Below are 22,593 nucleotides of genomic sequence, written 5' to 3' on the forward strand. Positions count from 1 at the left end.
GACCACAGACATAACAAGTTACACGATGTGAAAAAAAACAAAAAACAAAATAATAATAATCAAAATAGAGCAAATAATTGAATAGAGATTTTTGACATGAATAAAATCAACTCTATTTTGTTCCTTTTATTTTAGCACAGAAGTCATTTGGTCACACATTGTCGACTCATAAATAATGGAAACCATGTCATCCAATAAAACACATACATTTCTAGTCACCTGACCTCTGAAATGCGTGAAAGAGTCTCGTAAACTACGCTCATGTTTGGACTTCCTGAATGGAGCAATCTGTGCGTCGCCTGCAGAGTGCACCCTTGGTCGGGCTACTGAAACTGTCAAGGAAGTGGGAATGGTGTGGTGTCCAGTTTCTAGATTAAATTGGGGTGGAAATGAAGGAATGAGTGTAGAAATGTAATGTGTGTGCGTGGTTGGCACCAGCATCACTGTGTGCGCTGAGACGGTAAGAGATGTACGCAGTTGCTCGCGCACGCAGCTTAGAGGGAATATTGTTAAAGCGGCTCCTGTTTTGACCATTTTTGGGGAGAAATAGCCTCTAAAAATATGCACGCACGACACACACCTGTGAAGCAGACAGGACACTTGAAGGTTCCGCCCATGCCTTCGAAGCTGTGCTCGATCAGATGGCATTGAAGCTTGGCCGGCGAGTCGAACGACTGACTGCAGAGTTTGCATTCGTGGTTCAGGCCCTCCTCTGCAAGACAACAAAACAAACACAATGATAAGAAAGAGCAAAAATGCATGAAGGCCTCACAAACTGATCTTCGAAATTCAGGTTTCATTCGTGAATGTTCAAGCTGATATTTTGTGATGCTGATGATCCAAAATAATATAACATGGACCATTTATGCTAGTGTGGATGTTTCAAATTGATTAGCTACCCAGCCAATCAACAATGAGAAAGAATGAAAATCATAGAAAGCAAAGATTTAAATAGGGTTATTTATATTATATTATAATTAAATAGGGTTATAATAATACGGCATTGTGAACAAATCACACAACTAAAATGATCAATGATAGTTTATTAATGATTCTTTTAACAAGCCCCTTAAAGGAGCTGATTAACCATCCGAAAAAAGAGAAAAGAAACAGACACATCAGAAGACGTTTTGCTGATCAAATTCCAGCCCATAACTCAAAAATTGTTCATTAAAGTTATTAATGCCACCAAAACTCATCTCATGCAGACCGTTACATCTCCTTTTTACAACTTGGACGACATCTCAGCCCAGAAAAGCACAGATGCTCCATTTATCTTCTCTGCTTTGCCACATTGGAATACATCAATTTGCCACTTGTCTTAAATCATTTAGACAAACTCCACACATTCCTTTTCCAGTGAAAAAAAAATCTTGCAGAGTCAGCCTTGTGCCGAACGACTCATCTCCAGCATGTCGATAAAAGGCCTATATTGTCTGCGTTGGGGCCAGACGGCTTTTCGATTAAACTCCCGCTGGTCATCTATTGCTACAGGAAGGATAGATACACCAGGGACACATCTTTAGGGTTTATCCAAGGTCTTTGCAACCAAGTGGCCTGGCCAGCACATGACGCCGATACCAGAAGTAGGAAGATGCTGGTGGATGCAAAGTAAATGAATTCTACCACGAATTCACGAATGTTAACGACGAAAGTGTGTTTGTATTGATTGGTAGTAGTTAAGACATGTTAAGTACTTAAACCAAGACTGTATAACATCGGAGGGCGACTGTGCGGAACAAACCATTTTTGTGGCGGGTCCTGTATTTTTGTTGTTAGAAAATACATTTCAGCTACGTGCTATATGATTATAGACTTTTCTTACTTGTTTTATAAGGACACAGAATATGTTTTTTTAATCTAAGGGGCGCTGAGATTCAGTTTAGGAGTGCTTGAGCACGCCCAAAAATGGACTAGCATTCATACACACATTCACACCAATGCACGATTTAGAATCTTCAACAAAGCTAACATGCATGCTTTTGAAACACGGGGGGGGGGGGGGGGGGGAGTCGGAGTACTTGGAGAAAACCAACGCAAACATGGGAAGAACATGAAACCTCCAGATTTGAAGCTAGGACCTCCAGAATGTGAGGCAGACATGCACATCGCTATGCTGCACTTTTACGCTCCTGTCAATAATAAGATGGCAGGCTAACATGACTGTATACAAAAAGGCCAATCAGAGTTTCAAAACGTTAAAAGTGTTTTTGGTAGCCTATTTGACAGATGTGGCAGATCAGAGGTCACCAACTTGAGGGTCCCGCAGGTTTTAGATGCTCCCTCTTCCAACACACCTGAACTCAAATGAACAGAATCATTATCAGGTCTCTGCATAGCTTGCTGATGAGCTCATCGTTTGAATCAGGTGTGTTGGAGGAGGGAAACATCTCTCGGGGATCGGAGTTGGTGACCCCTGAGGTAGACGACGGTTTTCAAACTTTCCACTTAATTACAGACGAATTGTGCAGCACGACATGACAAGCTACCGGGTTGCTAAGGGGTTAGGCGGCTACAAATAGGTAGGCCAATCACAATTCGGATTGGGGAAAAAAAAAAGTGTTGTTTGCTGCAGCCCGCGCATTTGACAGATGAGCTAGCGCAGCCTAAATATAGGTCTGAGTGGAGCAGCCGGCATCAGCCGAAGAGGAGGAAGAAGAGGAGGAGGGTAGCGCCAGTTTATCTAGCCAGTCAGCACGAGCACGTCTGCCCTCTTTGATCATCATTCACATGGATTGTGTGTGCGAGCGAGTGTGCGCGCGTGTGTTGGGGAGTACGCTGAGGTCAAGCGTGCTGCAGGGTTCAATCATCTACGCCGCCGCCATATGCGCAGCTCCTCGCTTGACCCCGGCGCACAACGCGCTCCCGTCGGACCTGCCAACCTGCTTCATTATGCAGAAACCCGACTGACCTGTGGACGTGTGTGTGTGCGTGTGTGTTTGGGAGCAGGTGCGTGGAGGCAAAGTTGCAAGAATGCAGCAAAGAATGCAACGTCTTTTAGGGCAAACACAGGTCACGCTGCTGTGTTCCGTCACCTCTGAACGAATCCAACAGTGGACTAAGTATTGTTACCGCGGGCCCTTCCATTTGTAGGTTTATTTTTAAAAAGCATTATGTAATTTGTGTTACGTAAAATAAATAAACAGCTGGGTGCTGTTATTTTATAGCTAACAGTGTTAGAAATGCAGAGGAACCACTAGAGGTGAGGTTTTACAATTCGGAATACAGTGAAACTGGGGGGAAAACTACCCTCTGTTATTCACTGAAAATCATCGTTTGCTGTTTTTATGCTCATGCAAAAGCAATTTGCTGCACTCTAGTGACATCTTGGTGCCAAGGAACTACGTTGAACTGAGTTGAGGAGTTTCACTGAGAGAAAAAGTTTGCTAGTATCTTGTGGAATCTTCGTTCCAAGGAACTATGAAGTGAGTTGAGTAGCTTCACACACAACAAAAAGTTGCGACTGACCACCACCTTGTTGCATCTATAGGCAAGTTTAAACCTATTTAATGGGGGGCAGGGGGGCATCAATTATTGACATATTTTCGCTAATCACGGCAGGGCTCCTACTATACACACGAATACTTATATGAAAACGTGCTTTAATTGCGAGCAGCACGGTGGTGAAAATGTGTTTTGCAGTTCCACTGCGTATCCTAAAAGAACACATTTTGGATGATGTATTTTTGACTTTGCTGACTTCTGTGCACTATCTGCGCTCATTTCCCACTCAGAGACAGTTTGATTGTGAACGGTTGTTGTTGCCCTGTGATTGACTGCTGACCAGTCGGAAGTAGTCTGCATTTGTCCAAAGTCAGCTCAGCTGGGATAGACTTCAGGTTCCTGCCACCCAGAACAGGATGAGCGGTATAGAAAATGGATGGATGGATGTTTTGGAAGCATCAGAAGTGGCAACCGAGGCGGTTGTTGTTGCTTTTTCAGGCTTAATGAAACATGACAACCAGCAGATTAGAATACTAGAATAGAATACTCGTGGACTGAGCCTGAGTGAAAGTCTGAGGAGCACGCTAACTTGTGGTGTTGATGTCACTTCCTGTTCCTCCCATCAGTGGTACCCATGGTTGCATGAATGGCACTGCGCAGACTCAGCATACAGTCCCAAATCCACAGGGGGCCGTCAGCATCCTCCTCCCATTCTCTATTTGGGAGTCCCTGGAGCGTTGTGGGCTGCCATCGCCGTGTCCCTGCGCACTGCTAAGAAAATCCTTCAGATGACGACTTCTCCCGGGCCTGCTCCCTCTAAGCATCTCTGACACCAGAAAAGTAAGCCCATCTGCATATCCACAGGGCCTCGCCTTCCTGGGGCTCATGCTTTATGTATTTCACAGCTCCTTAAAACACAAACGACTAATATCCTTCCCATGTGGGGGGGGGGGGGGGGGGTGGGGGGGAGAAGTGGGAGAAAAGAAAGAAAGAATTGTCTTTATTTCTCCTCGCTGTTTACTTTTTTTCATCCAGGCTGAAGTTCATGTGCCGTTGAAGGTTGTTTGGGGAGCTGGAGCTCGCCGCTCTCAGGCTTGCACGGTTTGCTAAAACCTTTATGTAACAGGACAGGAGTTGCTGCATAGTCAATTCTGGAAGGCTAACACGGAACTTGAAGTCTTCTGTGAATTCAATAGACACGTCTTTATTTTGCTTGGGAGCGGATCAACTGACAGTGAGTAAAGAAGACCAAAGTAACTAAAGATGTTCCAGTTAATAATTAAGTACAGGCAGCGCAATTAATTAAAGACTCTCATATGGTTCCAACACCACAGATCAGGCCACCGATGCTCTACTGAGCTCATTCGGATGAGGGGCACTTTGAATTTGAGAATGCTCATTTATAATCCCTGAATTTGCTAACCTAACCATTGTAATCCAAATCGAAACACAACTCGTTAAACAATAAGACAAATTCTAACCCTAAAAACCCCTAACAAATGCCCAACCTGAACCAAAACCAAAACCCTAATGTGCTAACCGCAGCAATCAAGATCAAGCACTTAATCAAACAACCTAACCAAAACCCTCACCACCTAACCAAACTGCGAACACAAAAGTCGTACGTCTAACCCAAACAAACACAATCAAAATCTCAACTCTAACAACAGAACCCTTATAACCAAAATCCAACCAAAACGCCAAACCCATAACAATACTCAAAACGCAAATCCTAAGTAAAACACCCTAATCCAAACCAAAAGCCGACAGTTACTCAAACTGTGACAACCTGACGGCCAAACCAAACAACCTAACCCAAACCAAACACAACCTGACCAAAATCCTAATCTAAGTAACCAAACCTGTAACCCTAACATCCTGGCCAAAAACCCAACTCCAACGTGCAAGCCCAAACCCTAACCCAACCCAAAACTCTAACCCTAACACCCCGACCCAACCCTCGAATCATAACCCTAACAAAACCCTGTTTCATAAACTGAGACGTAAACCCTGGCATTTATTGATGATAAAGGGCAGAGAGCCATTGGTTTGGGTTTAGATGTTCCTAAATCACTTTTCAATCTTGTAAACTGGGGCTGTCAAATCAGAACAGTATTTCTTTACTCACATAAAAAAAAAACTGTGACGTTTGCCTTGATGTAAATAATTTTCTCCCGACTTGCTTCATGAAAAAAACAAACAAGCAAAGAAAAAATAAAACACTGGCTTGTTAGACAAGGAATAACTATTCTGCTCCCGTTGCATTTGTTATTCTGAACGTAACCGAACATTTTCAAATTACCCCAAAGTTCCAGTCTTCTCCCAGACAGTTTCACCTTTCTGATGTGTCAGCTGAGTGTTTTATTTTCGGAATCACTTGAAGCATTTGGTGTGGGGAGTCAAGATGGATTTATGCTAATCGCTGCTGTGTTGTTCTCTGAAGCCTGCTCTGCTTGTGTGGCCAACGCAGCTCACCCAAATGATATTAAGGACATCAATCAAGGCACTCTTTTGCCGAAAGTAATGAGTAAACAAGGGAGGGAGAAAATTGGGAATATTTAGTAGGCAGCAGTGGGTTGTTTTGAGGGCACCCTAGAAATTAAAAGAGGTCTAATCGAACAAAACAGGTCAATGAGATTCCCAGCGTTTCAAATACCAGACCTTTCACTGCCATCCTGTTTATGAGCAATTTCACCTTTCGCTAGTTTACTTTCCGGCCTAGCATCTGTCTCATAATTTCCTGCCTGATATAGGAGTTCTCAATTAATCAGGCTGGAAGATTTGGGTTTTGTCGGCTTTTCTGCTGTATGCGCAAACCTCTATGGGATTGGATGGTAGCACAGTCGACAGCTTCAGGCCTGTAAACAGTAGGTGGGTTTACTTCTCTCTTCTCTCCGCGGGAACTATCCATTAACAGATAATGGGAGGAAAATCAGAGTGATTAAGGCCCAGGGAATTATGGGTGAATACAAATTGACTCCACCTCCGTGTGATGTGCTCTCCTGAGGTAGAAATACTGCTCATAGAAACAAACTCATTTCTGAAGAGCTCCAGAGCCCATTAAGGCTGGCGGAATGCGGCGGATAGGGGAGAAAGGAAGATGGTGGGTGGGAGCGCAGAGGGATATACCCCCTCTCGACCAAAGCTGATTGGAGAACCGGTGCCGGTGGGGAACATTGCTAATATCTATTTCCTGCCTGCACAGTTAGGAGCGGACAGAGGGAAGCATGTGCAAAATACGGCAATGAAAGAAGGAGATTAAATCGAGATACCGTGAATTCCCCCCCATTCGATCCGCGAATGAATGTGTCAGACAAATAGAAAAGAAAATCAAAGCAATTCAAAAAACTCAAAGTGGAAGCTCTGCTGCGTTTTGCCGGTGGGGAAGTGGGCATGTAAAAGAAATCTTTAGTGCGTGTGAAGGAAAAGTGGAAGAGAAGCGAGGTACCAAAGCCCTCATGTCAGGGCCCCAGGTTCATTGCATGCTTGATGCTGTGTTCTCCAGGGGGAGAAGGGAGGGCGAAGCTTTGACACGCCAGGGGTGGAGAAACCCTGGCACAGCGAGAGCAAAGAATTCTGGGGTACCACGTCTCTAGGAGAATGTCAGCTCTGATGCATGGCGGCTCGTTGGAGGTGCTAATCAGAGCAGAGCAGATCTCCTGCTAAGATCAGCCCAGGTTTGCCGGCCCGCAGCGTTTCCCCAGCTACAAGACCAAGCCCGAGATGACACCTTTTCGCTTTCGACATAAACATGCGTAACGCCTGAACGGATGTGACAAAAGGTTTGAGACCACTGGAACAGCTTTGTGATTTACACTTTTTGACAAAAACAGAGAGGACTTTCTCCTTTAGAAGCAATTGAATGAGTGCATTTCCACTCGAGTAAAAGCCAGCATCTGAAGGATTACAGATGAGTTGCTTTAGAACTCATTTGCTGTTGTAAAAACAAGTTGATTTAAATGACATATATCTTCACAACAAGGTAGGCACAGGTGCCCATTGAGGACAAACAGTCTGGTGGATCAAAAGGGATCGTTGGAGCTCCGTGCAGCCACACAAATGCCATTCCACACTTAAATGCTCTAATTTACTCAGCAACACATGTACTGTGAACTGATGTGATTTTTCTTGGGGGGGAGTAAAGGTCAGATAAAGTGCTCATATAAAGTGTTTGTCACCGAAGTTTAAGTAGGAAACACCTTCGACTTGGGTTAATCAAAATATCTGTACACTGAATGCAAAACCATGCCTCTTTGGTATCGTTGCTAGATCACACACAAAACTCTCACCAGTGCCCAACCCTAATCATGTTGCAATGATCTAAAGAGACGATTGTACTTGCAGGAGGGATCCTTCCTTCCAACGGGTTGTCTAAACTGCCCTACTTGTGACACGGCTTTTCACGGAGGGAGTAATAGCCTCAACACATGATTTTAATTTACGTCTGTTGTAATAAAGACCAAATACTATGAGTACCAAAGTACCGGACAACACTCAAAGCTGTAGTGATAACACACTGTCACAGGTGGCCTAACCTATTCCAAAAATGCACAGGGGTCACCTGCCTCTAATAGGTGCACCCAAAGTGGCCTAAACGATCCCACTTCCAATACCTTTTCACCAACTTTTCACAGATGGAGAACTGCCCTTCATCCCTCTTAGCGTTTAATGCAGAAGTGCTCAAGTTTGGTACTCAAGAGCCCCTATCCAGCCTGTTTTAGATGTCTCCCTCCTCCAACACACCTGATTCATATGATCGGCTGATCAGCACGCTTTGCAAAAGCACATAACGATCCAACCCTGTTTTAATGTCTATCTGTGAACCTCATCGTGAACTCAACTGTCACAAGTTTAATTGCATTTTACTCAGCACTACCTGGGTCACCCTTCCATCCCATTTCTGTGGCCATTTGTCACAGAGACTTCATGAGGTACTACCCTCAACAACGATTGGAGCTCAGGTTTTATGGATCAAAAATGTGAAACACGAACTACCAAAGAACATACTAAACCACAGTTACAGGACACTTTCATAGATGCTCCAGTCTACATAGTCATCAATCTCTGGGGACCATCGCATGTTGATCACCTGCCTCAAATGTTTGAACGAAGGTCTGTTGGTTGAAAAAAAGTTTACATTGAGTCAGATTGTCACATGAGCTCAATTCTAATCCCGCTTCACCACGCTGAAGTTACTTTTTTCCAAGTGGGCACACCACGGTGGCCAAAACCATCCTACTTCTGATGCAATTTGTCACGGCTCTTTATATGCAGTAATACCCTCAACCCTGATTTGAACTCAGGTCTACTGGATTATTACCACCTTCAAAGCAAGAAGAAAGCCCAAACAAATGTTTTCTGTCCAGCAAACTACAGATTGAGGTGTGAGTCTAAATGAGTCTTTTTCAAGTGGCTGAGTGGCCTGAATGTAAAAAGTTAATTACTGGCTCATGCCTGTCTTTTTTTTTTTTTCTTACTAGCCTCAATGCAGCATTGTCAGGCTGAGGTATGCAGCTCCACTGGCTCTGTGGTCCACACAAAGGATCAGGGAAGGGGGAGCGTTGCAGAGAGGCCCCTTGGCTGGGCTCGCCGCATGGAACTCTGTACAATTAGCCAGCCCCTACGTTCTGCCGGCTTATAATTATCAGTGCTCGCCTTAATTGACTCCCCTAGCCTGCTGCAGAGGGACCCCCCGCACCCCCCCCCCTCTCCCACCACCACCACCACCACCAATCCCACCTTCCCCCCCTTGCTCGACGCAGGCCGCCGAGCGCCACGCCGGGATCTCCAAAGTCATTTAGGAAAGCGCTCATATTTTCGGCAGGAAAAAAAAAAAAAAGAGAGGAACATTTGGCGGCAGAGTATTCATCATCAGGTGTCTAGAGGTTTTCCTTAATAGAAAAGCTGAGTCCCACTGAGTGCGCTCCATGTAGCGGCCAGCCACGCATGCTCAGGACCAGCAAGCTGCCGTTCGCAGCGGGCCGGAAGACATTTGCATAATTTTATATAACACAGGCGCCCGCACTGGAAATTTAATACACCTCAGCAAATACCAGACAGGCGTTTTGCATAATTTTTTTCTCTCATTCTCTACCTTGCTTCTCACACCATGTTTCTTCTCTCCTCGTCTTGTCTCACTGCCACTCTCCCATCGCCCTCCCCTCCGATCCCACCAGCGAGCTTGCACTCAATCGTCGCCCCACGGTGTGGCTCTCTCTTGGAGAGGGGGAAGTTCATTACCTCAGCTAAATCAGAATTAGTCCCTTCATTTTGACGAGGCGAACTTCATTAGAATGGCCCTTCCTTAATCCAGCCGGGAAAACTGATGAATCTACGTGGGGGCAATCATCTGCTTCACACAGCACATTCAGCCACTTCCTCCCCAGTGCTCCATTGCCTTCTTTTCTCTGTCTGTATACACTTACCATCACATTTTTATTAGATTGACAGCAAAAAAAAAAAAAAAAAAAACGGAGCAAGGCAAACACCTGCATATAATTAAGTCATGGCAGGGTGTAGAGGATGACTTATGCTGCGTGGAATGTCCCTTCTCCCCGACAGGCTTCGGAGGCCTCTGGAGGAGTCCGCAATGGATTTGGCCGATGCTCAAGCACAGGCTGAGTGAGCAAAGGGTCTGAGGCAACCGCTGAGACCGTTTTACAATGCCATCACTAATGCTGCATTCCGTGGAGGTAGGATATAGCCCACCTGAAAACCTTCCACTTGACAATAACCAAACAACATGCCTGACCACCTGGAGACTGGTGGCATCTTGTATTAGATGTGCCTGTTAGTCAGTCGCTTGTTGTATCCCCATTTCATTTTCAAATTCTAAATCTTTCTAAAATGGAGGACCCGTTTCTAGATAATGGAGACTGTCTTTCGTTGACTTTATTAGGTCGCAAAGTAAAAATGTATAATCAAGTGACACACATTGCGAGTCCCAGTGCTTATTCCCAGGCGACAATTGTTAGTATGTAGTTTTAAATTCATGTTGCCTATGAATGCTTTGTCAAGGGTATGTGTGTCAACTGAAGCATATTAAGCTTATGAGTTAAAAGATCAGAACACATGTCGATATGTGGCCTTGACAACCTCGAGGTTGGAACAACATTAAAAATAAAACATCATAAAAGGAAAACAAATGCAACAAAAACAATCATTACTATAGTAATAAACACAATTCTTATCACGCTTGGGAAAAACAAAACGAGTGAATGAATGAATAAGTATGTAATATTAGACACAATTGTGCATCCAGTGCAAGGCACCCAAACATTACCACAAATGAATTTACCACAATATAAAAAGCACTGATTCAAAATGTAAAAAAAAGTGCCAATTAGCAAATCAGATGACTGCTGTGATGACGTCTTGTTTTATCAAGATGAAATGCAGTTATTGTTTATTAAATCCAGAGTGAAGGGTTGCATGTTCCAGGCAGACAAGGAGAAGCTCATCCAGTAGACTTGACCGCTCTAATGGTCTTCTGACTGGATTTCTAAAACGAGCATCAAACAGCTGCCGCTCATTCCGAAAGCTGCAGCCCGGGTTCCAACCAGAACAAAGAGATCAGAACATATTATCCCAGTTCTAAAGGTTTTACACTGGCTCCCAGTTAATTGTAGAATAGACTTTAAAATTCAAGGCAACTGGTCTATAAATCAATGAATGGTTTGGGTCCTGAATACATTAAAGAAATGCTGATTAAATATAAACCCGGTTGGGCTCTGAGGTCAGCAGAGTTGGAACAATTACTTTCAATTAAGTCAGTGTAACGGTAAGTATTGTTCGCTGTGTCATGATTGTTTTTTGGGTTTTTTTGCCGGCGTTGATCCAACGCTGACAAAAAAACTGTTGAATTTATTCACAACCCCATCCATATTATTAATGTTTATTTCATTTCTATGAAATAAGGTGGATCGTTGGTGGACCCCACAGTTCAAAGCAAACCCGGTGAAGCAGCATTTAGCTGTGATGCTGCGCGGAAATGGAATAAACTGCCAATCCAAGTCAGACCCTAAACCCATGATCTATTTTCCCAAATATTTTCCTTGCACCGTATGCTCTTTTGGATAATTTCACTAAGATGCCTTTTATTTCTGTACTTAGCTTTGAAATGTATTGAGTTTTTTTGTTTATAAATGCTTTTAAATGCCGTATTTAAATATAGCCTCCATGCCTTGCCTTCCGCAAAGTGCATACACCATCATTTTCAGGCAACTCAAGCTTTCAAAGAGATTTATCCTGATTTTCTTTCCGAGCTAGACAGAGGGAGGAGATGGGAATAAGGACAGACAGCCCCTGACTGCCATACCACGGAGTCTGGTGTCAAACAGATGTGCAGCTTGGCAGCTCTCTCCTTCAAAACAGAGAGCCCGTGGATTTTAGGAAGGCGTCAACTCCGTCTTCCCTCCCCCTTTTCACCGCTCCCCCGACAGTCCTAACTCCCCACACCAAGCCCCTGCGGTCTGCGAGTCCTCATCACCTCCACGCAGGAGTCTCCTGACTTGTAATCTCGCGCCTCGCCCGCGAAGCCCCCGCGTTGTTACCCCCTACTTCCGCGGCTGATGGCTAAATTGGAATGGCGCACCCTGCTGGTGCCGAGAGCTCTGAACACACAGCGGGTCCTCGCGCGGCGACGAGGCGGCTCTCTCTCTCGCGTGCTACCTTGCATATGGCGGACGTTCACGCGGGCTGCAAGCCGCAATATCAGTGTGCGCCGCACGCTGGGAATAAAAGGCACAATCACGAACCCGCAAAAACGCTTCTGGCAAATCACAACCTTATGAACATACACAGTGTTCACATGCGCGTTATTCTATGCGGGTGTTAACCATGAGCTGAAAATATTGCTGAGTAAAAATACGTACTTCTACAAGCAGTCATTCTGGCATGATGAAATGGCAAATGGTCGAAAAGACACGATAGCAATGACATAATTACATTTACATTACATTTAGGTTACAGACTGGCATGATCTTGTAACTCTACAAGATAATAGTTAACTTTGTCCTGCCAGTTCCTCGGGATGGTTCAGAAGAAAATGTATCTGCACGAATACTGTACATACTGTGCATATATGTTAGGGCTGAAAAATTTACTAAATTTAAATCAACATCATTATATAGTAGAATGCATTTTCAAACCGCTTTTTTATTTATTTTTTCAATTTGTTTGTTACTTTTGAGTCATATTCTTTCTAAAATAATTGGTTGAACTCCAAATTCCACAAGTTTGTGAGTGGCGTTTCACTTTGTAGTTTCCACTGTATCCTAATAACAAAAATAAAATTTTGTTTGTTTATTTCACAAAGGGTGTGAAATATACAAACAAACAAACAAAAAAGGGTAAAGAGCTTTCCTGCACAAAAATGGTAATTCAAGGATGGCACAAAACTACTGAACAATAAACCAAAATTAAGTGCAAGAACTAATTTTGTGCATTTTTTCCACAAAAATCAAATCACTCAAAATTGTAATATTATTGAGGTACTATGTTTGCCATGGCTATTATTACAACCCGCAAAAAAATATTAGGCCTACTCCCATTGTAGTTTCGGGCAGTATAAGACAATGTAAACGCAACTAAGACATGCACCATAGACCCTGTTAGGTTTTGCCTCAAGCTCAAGGGCTCGCACATCACACTTTTGATTCCGCGTTTCCACTCGTGCTGCGAAGAGTGAGTGAACGGTCGAGCCAACCTTACAATGGTAGGGGTGTCCTTAAATAGTCAACTGGACGTGATGGGGCTAAAGACCAGTGCAGAGAAAGCCACTGAGGCCCCCCTGTCAAGGGTGTAGTGCCTCCATGGAGTCTGAGGCGGGGAGGGAACAGAGGGAGCAAGAGACATGACACACATTTCACTGCGCTTAAACCAACTGTGGGTTTAAGAGCCAGGACTGGATTTTCCAATGGCGTCTCCAAGGATGGAGTTATTGAAGGTTCAAGTGATGCTTTTTTATTTTCGTCTTTCACACAGTCTACAATGGCTAGGTGGACAAAAGCAGGCGGCCCCACTAATTACTTGGGGACTGGTTGGAACAATTTCCCACTGCTTAAAGCTCAATTAGGTGATGTTGTTGCTCTTATGAATAGAGATACAACAAATTATAATAATGTACAATCTCTAAACACAATTAGAGGCCTAATATTATGACAACAAAATAAAGAACTTTGCAAAAAAGTCTTCTGCCAGCTCTCATTTAGCCACGAGACTACAATTAGAAAACAGCAAAATGTTGTCACCCACGTTACGTTACTAGGCAGGATGGTGGATGAACAGTGTGTAACTGTGTTTTGCAGTTCTTAGGTTCGGGGTACAAATCTCAGCTTTGGCCCTCCTGTGTGGAGTTTGCATATTTGTGCTGCGCTCACGTGGGATTTCTCTGCACGTTCGAAGACTGTCCCTAGTTTTGAATGTGAATGCTTGTTTTTCAACATGTGCCCTTACCATTAGCTGGTGGCCTCTCGCCCAAAGTCAGCTGCAGCTCACCCTTGACCATAATTAGGGCAAAAGCTACAGAAAATGAATGGATTGGCTTAAGTTTTTGTATGATTCCCTCTGCCGTTTATTCACTCAACTACACAGAGGAGCATGTGTCCAAGGCAGATAGATGTTAACTCCTGGGAGGTCCTATTTCCGGTTTGACTATACAGCGTCTTTGACACAGAGATTCCACAAAACAGCCCTGACAGAGACGTAACAGAACACCCCACGTTTATCATGCTTTTCTTTTTTTAACACAGCACCCAGCAAAGCAGGACAACGATAGAAGGATAGAAGGACGTAAGGCCCGGCCCTTTGGAATTCTTCACTTTTCATTTATAAAATATGAAATCCACTCTACCAAGCAACTTCATATTGTTGATAAACTGTAGTTATTAAGAAAAAAATACTACATCACAGTTTTCTGTTAAAGGTGATCATTTGGGGGTGGTCCGCAGCCATGTGACCCATTAGAAAAGATCCGCCCCTGCATTATGTTGATTCCACAATGAGTACAAAGCAAGAGAAATCTTTACTAAGCTAAGATTTTTAGGATCATTAATTGGACCTTAACAAGGAGCAGATATGAAGAGAAATTTTGCTTCTTAGATGTCAAAATTTTTCTTTGCATCTTTGTTTATTGTTAGCATAGTAGCGGAACGGCCCAAATCAGTTTTTTTAACTTACTGTCACAATGTTAATAAAAAAAATCCCAATGTGATTGCTAAAAAATGTTTTCCTTTATGTCTGCGTAGAATGTCTGTTATCCAGGTCATGATAATACGTAAAGGTTGAATCGAGGCAACCGGACAAGAGAATTTTTAGTCTCAGTTATAGTTGTATCAATTTTGAATTGGGGATTTGTGTGTCGTAACCCTCCCAGTTTTTTGACACTCACACTTTTCACGCTCGCTTTTAAAGAAAATTAAAAGAGTGATTTGGGCCGTGACGAATGGCATTTTTTTTCTACATGCTGTGGCCCGCTGCAAAATGGAATGCAATAAAGAATTGGTTAAAATGTGAAAAGTCGGCACGCACATGTGCCCTGTATTTGCTCTCTGTCAAAATGAGTGTGTTGAAAAAAGGTAATCAAAAACCAAGACTTGCACTGTGCAGTAAATATTCTTTTGATTAAATTCTCAAGAAAAGAAAAAGCCCCTCCCCTGCCTCCTTCTTTTGTGTTTGCGGCCATTTAATTTCCCTGCCATAAACACAATCTTAGGTGGGCCCGAGATGAGGCGAACAGGAAGGAGTACTTAGGCCAGACTGGCCCACAGTGGTATTTCCAGCAAGAGCTCTCCTGGCCTCTCGGAGAGAATACTTGTCCATTAAGACTGTCAGATGAAGCTTTCTCTCCGAAAATGAGAGGCAGTATCTCTGGAGAGGTCTGCAGGGAGCGCGCTCGGGCGAGCGACGGGGGTTAACGGGGGGAGTGAGCAGTCACGCTAGTGCGTGCATTCGCGGGTTAACGGAATCTGCGGCCTGACTTAGCTACAGTGCATCCGCATCGGCGTCATCACATTATTGAAAACATAACCTACTTTGCTCTACAAAGAAACGTCTATTCAATCCCTTTGAGTATCATTAAAAGGGGTATGGAATTACAACGCACTATTATTACAGCTCGCAAGGGGGGAGACCTCAGTCATTAAGCCTGTAAGATGTCGCCTGTTTTGATGATTTCTATCCGCTCTGTTCCCTTACAAAAGTGACAAACCCTTGCTATTTTGTTGCCAATCTCCTCGCGCTTGTCATGTGTATCGAAAGATCATAAAAAAAAAATACAAAACAAAACAAAAAACAAAAAAAAAGCCTTCAAACGTGCGTGTGATGCGTCTTGAAAATTCACCAGACGTGGATCCATTCCCCAATTGCGTTTGCCGGATTAAGTCGCGGAAGAGACGTCTCGCATTTCTTAACCGGTGGCTGCGTCTCACATCAGAGCGGATGCGAGTGGAGCATGCTGGTATTGTCCAGGGGAGGGAACCCTCGCTCGAACCGTCAGCGCCTCACCAAGTGGGACAGAGATGATTAAAACACACGGCGGCGGTGACTGACAGACTCTCCGGCGCTTCAAGGAGATGACAGAACGCTCCTCTAATTTTAACTGCAACGCAGAGCTCCTCTGTCAAAACCACAGAAAACAGCCACCCTGAGATGCTTAAGTGCAATGAAAGTGATAACAAACCGAACAGAGAAATACAGTTTTTTTGTGTTTTTTTTTTTAACTTTTTTTTTTTTAAACAACAACAATAGAAGGAAGGGAGTGCAAGGAGGTGGTGCTAGCGAGAGGGGAGAAGGCGTAGTGTCCCACCGGCGCACACAAACAGCTGGAACCTGTGAGCTTGTGACAACACCTTCAAACATTTCTGTTACTTTCACAGAAATATCTGATGCTGATGCTCCACTGTGATGCTTCCGCTGCATCCTCGTCCCAGCACACGCGCGCACACAAAAATCTGACGACATTTGACTTTTTTTCATAGCAGGAAAGTGGAGGTGGGAGGAAGGAAAGTGAGAGGTGGAAGGTGATGTGCAAAACAAGGAGTGAGCTGGGTTTTACACTGCAACTGTCAACTAAATCAAAATTTGGATTGAGTGCCTATGTAGAGTGCTACCTCGACTTACATGTTTGATTTGTTCGGTGACAGCGATGTCAAATCAAGTTAGCCTTCCAACCGAAAACCGCCACAATTTTTTTCTTTTACATATGTTTAATGTTAGTCTGAGAGCAGTGAAAACATTTAATGTCAGTTATATGCAGAATAAGTGTTAGCATCGCTTGGCTTTACACACAGGTCTCTATTTTCATGACTAGTGCCAATCCAGCGCTGGCTTGGCGTGAGCTAGAGTTAAGGTTAGCCCTGTGCTGAGGGTTAGGATTAGTGGGTTAGGGTTAACCCGGTGCGGGTTTTGGTAATTTCGCAGATGCGCTTTGCCGGTATGGCAACAGACAACATAGGCGGGAAAACCCGTATTGTTGGACCTAGAATTGATCCACATTGGGCTGCGTCCTGATATCCAATTTCATGCATGCTTTCCTCTTTACGCCGCCATGGCCCATATCTGAAATGTAGCGCGTGAACCATGTGACTTAGTCTGCAAGTGTTCCTTCACAGAGGGCGGGTGGGCTGGGAGCTCCTCCTTTATTGTCATGTTATACGGAGGGAGCCAAGGGTTGCGTACTAAATGATTCACAGAAAACCAGAATCTTTTACATCGGCGTCAGCAATTCAGCCAGGCGCCCTTGTGGGGGGAATTCTTTTTGTGTGTTTTTATTGAAGTCTGTGCCAAGTGCGCCCAAAAGCTCTGACAGGGGGCCCCCGAGGGCGCTTGTCTTCACCTTCAAATCGTAAGATGGAGTGAAGAAACTCCCTCTGTGCTCTCAATTATACCGCTCGACACCCCCTGCGCCCCTACACACACACACCTTACACACACATTCACTCCGACACACATGCACCCAACTCTGCCCTCTCCAGAAAAATAAAACAAGGTGGAACAGTCAGAAGTCAGAAGTAATACAGTCCCTGTGGAGGGTGCCACCATCACTTTGCTGCTGGATCAGTTGACAGGCTCCCTATAAGACAGGTCCATTTCCTGCAGGTCTTTCACACTTGGTACTACAACGTGGCAGTTAGTACCTCATCCCTCAGGATGTGCCTCCCTTGACTGCATGGTCCACATTGAAAGCCCTTCCAATGACCCATAGAAGCTATGTGGCTTTGCCCCAATTAGCATGACCAGTGGGTAGGACGCTTTCTGCTTGGTGAAGACGGCTACACAACTACCCATTGTTAACATTTTAACCACATTTTAAAACATGAAAGATGCTGCGTGTTTTGAGGAAATCATCACGCATGTGCTTAATGTTGTTTTACTGTGTGGCCACTTCAAGCTAACCAACACAGCCCACCTCACACATAACCGTATCGCCACTGACAATCGTAAGTCTTCTCCCCTAAACAGATGTCTGCCGAAGCACCAAAACTGACCAGTGAGAGGCCGTATGGTGCCACAGGGCATCCAGACTGTTGCAAAATACAAAGAAGAATAAAGAGTAGTCGTAGAAAAAGCTAACCTAACTGTTAGCTAATCTGGACGTCCACACTGTGGTTGCAAAAGCTTCTCTTTGTCATTTGGATTGGATTGAATGACTTCTGAGACATTTTGTACAAACACTGACCAAACTAGTTACACCACTTGTGCCCGGCAACAGCACAAGCTTCAGGTGGCTTCCTAAATGACTATCGTTCCTGTCCTCTAAAAGGTGTTGAATAAATGTCATGGCTTGTGAATGCCATCCATCCATCCATTATCTGTACCGCTTCTCCTCACAAGGGTCGCGGGGCGTGCTGGAGCCTATCCCAGCTGTCTTTGGGCAGTAGGCGGGGGACACCCTGAACTGGTTGCCAGCCAATCGCAGGGCACACAGAGACAAACATCCGCACTCACAATCACACCTAGGGCCAATTTAGAGTATCCAATCAACTTAGGCTTGTGAATGAAGTATTTTAAAATCGACAGAACAAGCCTGTGATTTAAAGTGCATCTTGTTGAGGGACGAATACAAAATAAAGTCGCCAGTCCTTATGTCACAAAATAACATGTTTTTTATGTACGGGTAAGTAGCCAAGCTTTTAAATTCAAGCATCAAGGGTAAAACAGTGGTGCAGTGGAGCGGTAGCACACCAGTGACAATGTATTTAACCCTGAAAAGATGTCCATTTTAAGATCGGAGCTTGAAGAACTACGCATATTTTTTTAGGGATAATTAAGTTCTTAATTTTGTAAAATCAAATGAAAGACTAACACTGGCAGGACACATTGCAATAAGAGACAATGTAATTATATTGAATCCATTCAAGCGGTTAAATTCCTTCATGGTAAAATGTTTCTATACTGCATAGTCAAATTTGACTAAATTCTTATTTTAGTACTTGTAATATAAGAAAAAAAATGACTTAATAGAAAATAGAAAAAAACAATTAAATGTGTGGCAATCCTTGCCTTACTGCTTTTGGTAATGAGTTGAATTCTATGTCGTCATTACCGGTTTTTGTATTTGGCATCCCGTATAACCTTGTGAAGGGTATACACACAAAATGCTCCAAAATGTCAAAACAGAGTTTTATGAAAGGTTTCCTGTCTGAAACAATTCGAGGGTCCTAGATTTGGATTTTTTTGTTTTGTTTTGTAACCATAATTGTCTTTAAATGTTAGGTCAAATTTCCATATGTCCAAGGGTAAACTTCACTGACTCTGCAAGTGCATGAAGGCGCTGGAAAAAAGCAGAAGTGAGGTGTGGTTGTAGCCAAAGGATTGGCATCATTTCATAGATGGGCACAGCTGTACTAACACGCACATCAAGGAATTTCTGCCTGCTTGATGGAATTGCCTTTGCATAAATGGCCTCTATTTTCCCCGAGCCAAAATGGACCATTTTCCACATGTCTCGATGAAGATGACAAGCCTCATATGAATGGAAATGCAACATTAGTTTGGGGGTAAATCCATGTGTGAAATTTTGGCTTCTCCGGCTGACTTTGCCCAAGACCTCGTCCAAGTCCTGCTGCCTGGCTGACCTGTCAAAAGCTTCCTCAACAACATAAAGCAGCCACCGCTGGCAGGGTCAGGGGGGCAGCTGCCCCGGGTGCCTGGACTCTGGCGGGCCTTCGGAAACGCAGGAAAAGGGCAGTGAGTGAAAGGGAATCTTTTCAAAGTGAAATCTCCAGCTGACGGCTTAGAGTTCCACACCCCACAGTTTGTTTCTCTTGCTACTGTCAGACGCTCGGCCTGAGCCATTTGGAAGGATTAGGGAGAAAAAATAAAAAGCGGGGGGCGGGGGGGGAGATAACCGGACAGTAGCACAGGGCCTGAGTGATGGCTCCAAGACCCCTCGGAGAGTGATAAACCTTTTGACCTTGACTGCCCCCCTGCGGTGACCCCTGACCTCTGGCTCTGAGCCACAGACTCAACGATGAACAAGAGTGACCTTCACTTACTTCTGAGGCCAACAATCCTGTACTGTGCACCTACCTGCCACGATCATCTGGCATTTAAAATCTAATCATTCCCTATACGTACAAAAGCTGGAACATACAGTTGCTTGGAGTGTTCACAATGACAACCACCATTAAGGATTTTAATGATTGTTCCAAGGGTGGATTATAAAACATCATACAGTTTAAAAGATCAGGAATTGTTTGCTGTTTGAATTTCTTTTGGACTTCCTCTTCCACACAGGGGTCAAATGATTTAAATAAGGTCAAATCTACTGTATACACCAAAATCTTTTAACATGTGGCAGGAAAGTTTCTACAATATTTTTCAGCTGGTAGTTTCTCTCTGCTACAGTAGTAAGCATTTGCTTGACAGCACTTGCCAATATTCAATGTCAGCGACCTTTTTATCTGTTACTAGAGTGCCACCAACTATCAGCGACACATTTCTTGTGTTTTTTATCCTGTCTAAATACAAGGAAGCGAAAACAGCTGGAATACCAGTGTCTGTTGCCATGGACTGAGAAAGAAGACTGCACCAAAATCAACACCTTTAAGTTTGACTTAAATTTGCATCTTACCACACTGAGTCAAATGCCTTCTGTACAAACGTTTCATGGTCAGAGAAAGATTAAGATATTTGGACACAATGACTCGAAGCAAAGACTTCCAATTCGAAGAACACTAACATTTGCCAAGCACGATGGTCGCTGATGGGGCCGGAAAGAGGACGACTTTGAATTTTTCAAATTCATTTCAAATCAATAGCTAGATGGCTCTATTATGCTAATTATAATACAGTCATACCCCATTACCTATTCAAATACTGTGTAATCCGCATCCGCAGTGAAATCTCTATTAAAGAAATAAATGCCTGCTGCCAAAAGTGTGTATATTATTAGCAGAGGCACAATGACACATCCACGTTTTCCGCTCCACAATGGGCACTGGCTCCAAGGTCGCGCCAGTCCATGCCAGTCATTCCGCAGATCCATTTTCCCTCCCCAGGCAGCCTACTTCCCCCATGTTGTTGGCCCAGTGATTCAGTGCCTTGCATTAAGAGCAATTCACCTGCCTCCGGCATCCCAGCGGCACAGCTCCCCCGGGGAAACCAGGTGGAGCATAAAAAAGTTCCACATATGGTAAAGTCAAGCTGCTCGGAGGCTGCCGAGTGTCTGCTGTGGGGATAGAGGCTCCTAAAAGGCCCAGCTGGTACTTGGAAAAGAGCTTGTGCATTACTACACCTCCGTGTCTGTTTGGGCTCCCCTTTGGAAAGTGTTGGCCGGCGCACATGACCAGCCATTTTAGATTCCTCCCTCTACCCTGCCTCATCCCTCGCTCCCTCTCACTTTCCAACTGGTTCTGTATCCAATTGAACATTTGGTCCTCCACTGCTGGTTAATCAAATTCCTCCATCTGGCCCCCGTGGTCCCAATGGAACTCAAAAGGTGCAGCCTGAGCCCGGGTCCAAGCGTATTTTTGGGGGAGAAACAGAGGAGGAGGGGGAAGGAGACAAGGACTGCCTAGCTAACTTAACACAGCCCAGTCAACTAGATCAGGTCGTGTGCACAGGGCCAGCCATGGTCGTTTTGGGCAAACAGGAACAGCTTGGGACTAAGTACCAGAAGCCTGCTGTTCTTATCCAGCTCTGGGATGGCGAAGGGATCATATGACAGTAGGAGGGTTTTATGAGCTAATACCTCCATATACACAGCAGAATACAGAATTGAGTTGGGTCTGAATACTGCTGCCGACAACAGATGGGAAGCAGCAATGTTATTTCGTTCCCACAGCAGTAGAGGGCGCTGCTTTTGGGGGGTAGCAAAGAATTGCGGCACAATATTCATTTGTGGTCTGATGCCAATTTTGAGTTTATGCCAAATAAGAAGATCCATCCTATTGTTTAGTCTCAGACACATTGGAAACTGCTCTTGGGGGTAAAAACATGTCTTTATTCATATAAACAGATAAAAAGCTGATGTTGGATGTTACTTAGCCTGCGTGACACTGTAGGATGCAGCTCGTGGTGGAAATAAAAGCACAAGAGCAAAGAAACAGGCCAAGAAATGATATCACTTGAGTTATTGTAAATCTAGCTGACTCCTTATGCCAAGTATGTCAGTTCATGCTGAAATAGAGCTGGCTAAAACAGATGAGAAGCTGCATCCTTGTGTTTTCCTGACACTTTAGAGTGCTGAAAGGTCACAGAAACAGCCATTTATCAATAATCTCTTTTTGGGGGTTTGGTTTTCTGAGTTCAGGCCAAAATACTAATGGCGAAAGCTCCTTGCCACTAGAGGGCACTCCTCTCAGAAAAATAATGCACGGACACATAAACAAGCCACGGAAAGAATAATTTTGTGTTAAGATGAGTTGTAGTCTCCTTCTAGAATTCATGTGAATTCAAGCCTAAATGCCACTAAGTAAAACCTATTATTTAGTCTTCATGGCTCTAGAGGGCGCTGTTGTCAGAAAACATGCAGCAGCAAAGAAGTAAGGTAGAAGATAGCAAAAAAATAAATGTGTACAAACTATTTGTTCTTATGCCGGTAATGTGATCTTAGAGAAACTGCACAACTCGGAAGAAAGGCAATGCATGACAGAAACAGGCTACGGAATATAACCGTTTGCTATAATCTTCAAGTGTACGGATTTA

General features: G+C 44.1%; 1 protein-coding gene across 1 annotated transcript in view; it reads right to left on the minus strand.

Moving 5' to 3' along the window:
- LOC147141066 (zinc finger protein 521-like) overlaps positions 1-22,593 on the minus strand; it is a 136,431-nt gene that overhangs the window by 26,819 nt on the left and 87,019 nt on the right. Inside the window, exon 7 of the mRNA XM_086043850.1 lies at positions 581-712. Coding sequence (XP_085899976.1) covers positions 581-712 — 132 coding nt within the window. The remainder of the gene's footprint in view (positions 1-580; positions 713-22,593) is intronic.

This window comes from Filicampus tigris, chromosome 10, assembly GCF_054856515.1.
Source record: "Filicampus tigris isolate MCC_2025a chromosome 10, RoL_Ftig_1.0, whole genome shotgun sequence".
Taxonomy (NCBI): Eukaryota; Metazoa; Chordata; class Actinopteri; order Syngnathiformes; family Syngnathidae; genus Filicampus; species Filicampus tigris.